This window comes from Aythya fuligula, chromosome 2 (assembly GCF_009819795.1).
Source record: "Aythya fuligula isolate bAytFul2 chromosome 2, bAytFul2.pri, whole genome shotgun sequence".
Taxonomy (NCBI): Eukaryota; Metazoa; Chordata; class Aves; order Anseriformes; family Anatidae; genus Aythya; species Aythya fuligula.
Window position 1 is genome coordinate 827,170 of NC_045560.1, and position 4,768 is coordinate 831,937.

General features: G+C 53.5%; 1 protein-coding gene across 1 annotated transcript; it reads left to right on the plus strand.

The window, feature by feature from the left end:
- The first annotated feature begins 3,285 nt into the window (after positions 1-3,285).
- Positions 3,286-4,560, plus strand: LOC116486782 (GTPase IMAP family member 1-like). Its single transcript, XM_032183256.1, has 2 exons — positions 3,286-3,306; positions 3,892-4,560. Exon 2 carries the CDS (start codon positions 3,892-3,894, stop codon positions 4,558-4,560), a length of 669 nt encoding a protein of 222 aa, XP_032039147.1. The 5' UTR covers positions 3,286-3,306.
- Positions 4,561-4,768: the final 208 nt, after the last annotated feature.

Genomic DNA, 4,768 nt, shown 5'->3' on the forward strand with positions numbered 1-4,768 from the left:
AAGCCTCTGGCCATCCTGAAAAGGTATCTGTTATCACCAGTAAATATCGACACCCCCCTTTTGTTGGAAGTTCAGAGAGGTCAATTTGTCACTGTTGCCCGGGCCCATGGCCTTTTCCAATTTGACACAGTTTTGGTTTGGGGGCATTTTGGGGGTTAGTCTGGAGACAAAGTTCACATTGTTAAGTTATTTTAGTGACGGTAGCATATAAGGTTCTGGCAATATTTTTTTTGTCAATTAGATAGTTATACAAAGCATCTATTCGTCAATGTGTTTTCCGGTGTTCTTTCTTTACCAGTGACCACAATAAATTGGAGGGGATGACTAGCTTCCCCTTCCCTTCTTTGGTAATAACCCATCCCTCTTGGTTATATTTTCCCTTCTGACTTTCAATTAATTTTCTATCCTTTTTGTTATATACAATTTTACCCTCGAGGAGAATTTGCCTGTCTGGAATCAGGGTCCCTCAGTTGCCACCTCACCTTCTGCTGCTTCTTTTGCCTCTCTGTCCTCCAGATTATTTCCTTCCTCCAATTCTGAGCTCACCTTCTGGTGTGCCTCAGTGTGCATGATTGCTACCTTTTCAGGCAGCTGAACTGCTTCCAATAATCTCATTATTTAGTCCCTATAGATGTTTATTTTCCAAATTCTATTACGTCTTTGCAAGTGGTAACTACATACCCAGCATGTCGTTTTCCACTGATGACGTAGCTACTCCCATATTCCCACATCATCAAAAGGAGTGTCCATCAGATCTGGACGGCTGGAGTAGGCAGCTTCAATGGTCTCCAGTCACTCACGGTGTACTGGTTCCCCTTGGTTTCTGCTGATTTCAGGAACCTTTGTGGGGAAAGCCAGTGACCGCCTTCCACTTCCAGCACTGTGGACACTGTGTGAGACACCAGCACAGTTATCTTCTGTCCCAAGGTGAACTTGCGTGCTTCCTGGATATTTAGCACCACTGCTGCAACAGCTCTGAGGCATCCCAGCCATCCCTTGGCGGTAGCATCCAGCTGCTTAGAAAAATAAGCAACTGCCCTTCGATATGGGCCCAAGTCCTGTGCTAGTGTTCCCAGGGCAATCCCCTGTTTCTCATGGGAGAAAAGGAAGAATGGTTTATTTACATCTGGGAGTCACAGAGCTAGAGCTGACATGAGGGCCTTCTTTAGTTGGTCCTAAGCTTGTGTGGCCTCCTTTGTCCATTGGAGTTCCCTGTTCCCATTTGCAATGAGCACATTCAGCGGTTTTACAAGCGATCTGTAATTATAGATCCACAATCTGCACCACCCTGTCATTCCCAAAAAGGTTCGCAGTTCTTTTATTGTCTCAGGTTTTGGGGTTTAACATATCGCTTCTTTACAATCTTGCCTCAAGGTCTGTTGTCTGGCACTAACCTCATAACCCACGTGGATCAACTTAACCAGCTGAGCCTTCTGCTTCGATACCCTGTACCCCTGTAGTCCCAGAAAGTTTAGGAGGCTTACCGTCCAGGCCACACATGCTTCTGTCTGGGTGGCTATTAGGAAGTCATCTACGTACTGCAACAGCTTTCCTTCTCCTGATGGGGCTTCCCAGGTCTCCAAGTCCTTTGCAAGTCCGTCTCCGAACAAGGTGGGAGAGTTCTTAAAGCCCTGAGGCAACCTTGTCCATGTGAGCTGTGTTTTGTGCCCACTCCTAGGGCCTTTCCAATCAAATGCAAAGATTTTCTGACTGGCTTCATGGAGAGGGAGGCAAAAGAAGGCATCCTTCAGGTCTAAAATGGTAAACCAAGTTAGCTCTGGTGTTAAGTTTGTTAATCAATTATCGGGCTAATTCCTTCTCTATCTTCCTTTTTCAAGGGGTACTGTTGAAGTGCATTTTTTGCCTTCCCTGGTACATTAGATCGTACTCTGGAAAACATTTGACTTAGGATTTCCTCACTAATTTCCTCTTTGGTCTCAATAGCTGTCAGTATCAAACTCAACACTTCCACGTATCTTTGATCATTTACCTCCAGAATAATCTCCCCATTTTTAAATGAAATGATCGCTCGCAATCTTTCCAATAAAACTCTCCCTAGGCGTGACTCCATAGAGTTGAGCATGTATAGGAACTTGTGAATGCCCCACTGTTTCCCATACTTATATTTCAATGGTTTGCAGAAATATGCTATTCCAGATTGGCCAGTTGCCCCCTTCACTACAATGTAATCATTCCCCGCTGATACTAATGCTTTATTTAAAACAGTATGTTGCTCGTGCATCTACCATAAGTTCCATCTCTTTTCCCTCCTTCTCCGGCTCCATTTTTATAACCAGTGGATCTGCTGGGGTAGATTTCCCAGTCCTCTTCGGTTGTCTTTTGCATGTGCAACCTTCGGGTCGCTAACGGGCAAGCGCTTAGTCGGGTCACTAACACACCCGGTGTGTGCGTGCTGCCTGCTGTGTGTGCATGCAGGAAGTGGTTGTATAGCCGAGGGTAAACACAAGCACGCACCCTCAAGATGACTGCGCACCCCGTGAGGCAGGGAGCAGCGTTTGGCAGCCCCGCACCCCGTGCCAGGGTCAGGGCACGTTTCTGCCAGCCCCACACAGCCCAGGAGCAGGGGCCACAGGGGCAGGGGAGCGTGGCTGGGCCTCGCTGCACCGTGGTGGCAGATGGGGGCAGCCCAGGCAAGGGCTGCTCCTCCTCAGCTTGGGAGGGGGTCCCGACGCCTTGGGGAACGAGGAGCTGGCAGGGAAACTCAGCTCGGTCACTGGCAACCCTTGCAGTGCTTTGGGAAACCTGCCAAGCCCGCAGAGGACGTGCACGGCCCCCAGCTGGAGCAGGAGCCTCTCCCCAGAATTGCCATCAGTTCAGTGCCCTCGTCCGGCACCTGAACCTCCAGCCCTGAGCCTGAGCAGTGTGCGGGGTCCGTCCCAACCCCAAGCGGTGTGTGGGGTCTGTCCCAGCCCCTGACTGCGATGCAGGCTGCAGCTGCCTCGTCTCCTGCCCCTTCTTCTGTCAGGGCTCTGCCTCCAGTCCCACCAGCAGCAGGAACTGCTTGAAAACTAAACACGTATCATCGTGGGAGTTAAAAAACTCTGAGGCCGGACTGTTTCTGGAGGAATTACAGGAATTACAGGAGGTAGTGTTAGAGTTGCCCGCACCTCCAGGGCTGCACGGAATCGTAACCAAGCTGGGGGCTGGTGCGGGAGGACCCGGTGCAGCCCTTGTGGCATGAGCACAGTTCTCCAGGCTGACACCGGCCATCTCCGCTGTCACTTCCTGGTGGCTGTGAGCGTCCCACGGGGACAAGGCGAACGCCAGCGCAGGACGTGCAGGAAGGTACGGGAGGGAGGCCAGGGGTTGCGAGGCTCCGTGCCGGCGGGGAGGGCTCCGAGGGGGCCTGGGGACCTGGCACAGGGCAGCGGGGCAGGGAAGTGGCTCTTCCCGCTGTCCCCTCCTGTCTCTTTCCCTTCTCCCCACTCCTCGCTCCCCATGCTTGGCACAGCCCCAGCACCAGCCCAGGGGAGCCCCTGGACTCTGTGCTCAGCCCCACGCGGGGCCGCAGCTGCATGGGTGTCACTGCCCCGAGGGTTCCTGCCAACACAGTGCCTTCCCCCCCCATGATCCTGCGCACACTGAGGCTGCCTTGCTGCTCTGTTTCCCCGCAGCACCTCGCAGTTCTGGCTTTTATTTTGTTTTTTACTGTTTTCCGCTGCTGTCCAACCCCATCTGTCCTGGTGCCACCGCAGCCTGACCCAGCTCCAGCCCCCGACCCCTTCCCACAGCTGGGGCACACAGAGCCCCGCAACCTCCAGCATCTGGGTGCCTGCTGACGGAGCCCTGGGTGTCTGCTTTTGTCTCTGCAGCGTGACCGTGGCCATCCGGTGTGTCCACGTGCTGCCCGGGTTCGGCGGGGGCTAGGAGATGAGGCTGATCCTGGCCGGGAAGGCTGGGGAGGGGAAAAGCGCCACAGGGAACACCCTCCTAGGGAAGCGTGTCTTTGAGTCCAAGCTGTCCACCCAGCCAGTGACCGTGAGCTGTGCGAAAGCACAGGGGCACTGGGATGGCGAGGACTTCACGGTGGTTGACACGGCCGACATTTTCAACCCCGGAGGTGCCAGCAGTGAGGCAAGCCAAGAAATTTTCCACTGCCTCAGCCTGCCCTCCCTGATCCCACACGCGCTGCTGCTGGTGACCCAGCTGGGCCGATTCACCCAGGAGGACGAGGAGGCCGCAGAGAGACTGCAGGACATCTTTGGAGCTGATGTTTTCAGGCACACGATTGTCATATTCACCCGCGCGGAAGAGCTGGGGGAGAGATCTCTGCACGACTACGTGTCCTGTACTGACAACAAAGCTCTCCGTGAGCTGATCGAGAGGTGTGGGAACAGGTACTGTGGCTTCAACAACTGGGCAGTTGGAGCCGAACGGGACCACCAGGTCATGGAGCTGATGGGGATGGTCCGCTGCATGGTGCAGGTGGATGGGGACAGGTACTACAGCAATGAGATGTACCTGGAGCCCAATTTAACAGAAGAGAAGGTGGAGTATGACATGCAGAGGTACAGAGCAGGCAGGGTGAAGAAGGAGTGATCCAGCTAAAGGATAGCTGTCCTGGCTTGTGCGCTGATTGTCCTCATCATTATTGTGATTACCCTTGGTTTCCTTATTGCACGGCTGTGATGAATCCCAGCACCACAGAGCCACTGAACGCCTGGGGCTGGAGGCACCTCTGGACACCGCTCCAGCTGCCCAGGACCGTGTCCACTGGGTGTTGGACATCTCCAGGGATGGAGACCCC

What these genes read in the sequence shown, in the direction of transcription:
- LOC116486782 (XM_032183256.1), top strand. Translation starts at nt 3,892, where the DNA reads ATGAGGCTGATCCTGGCCGGGAAGGCTGGGGAGGGGAAAAGCGCCACA.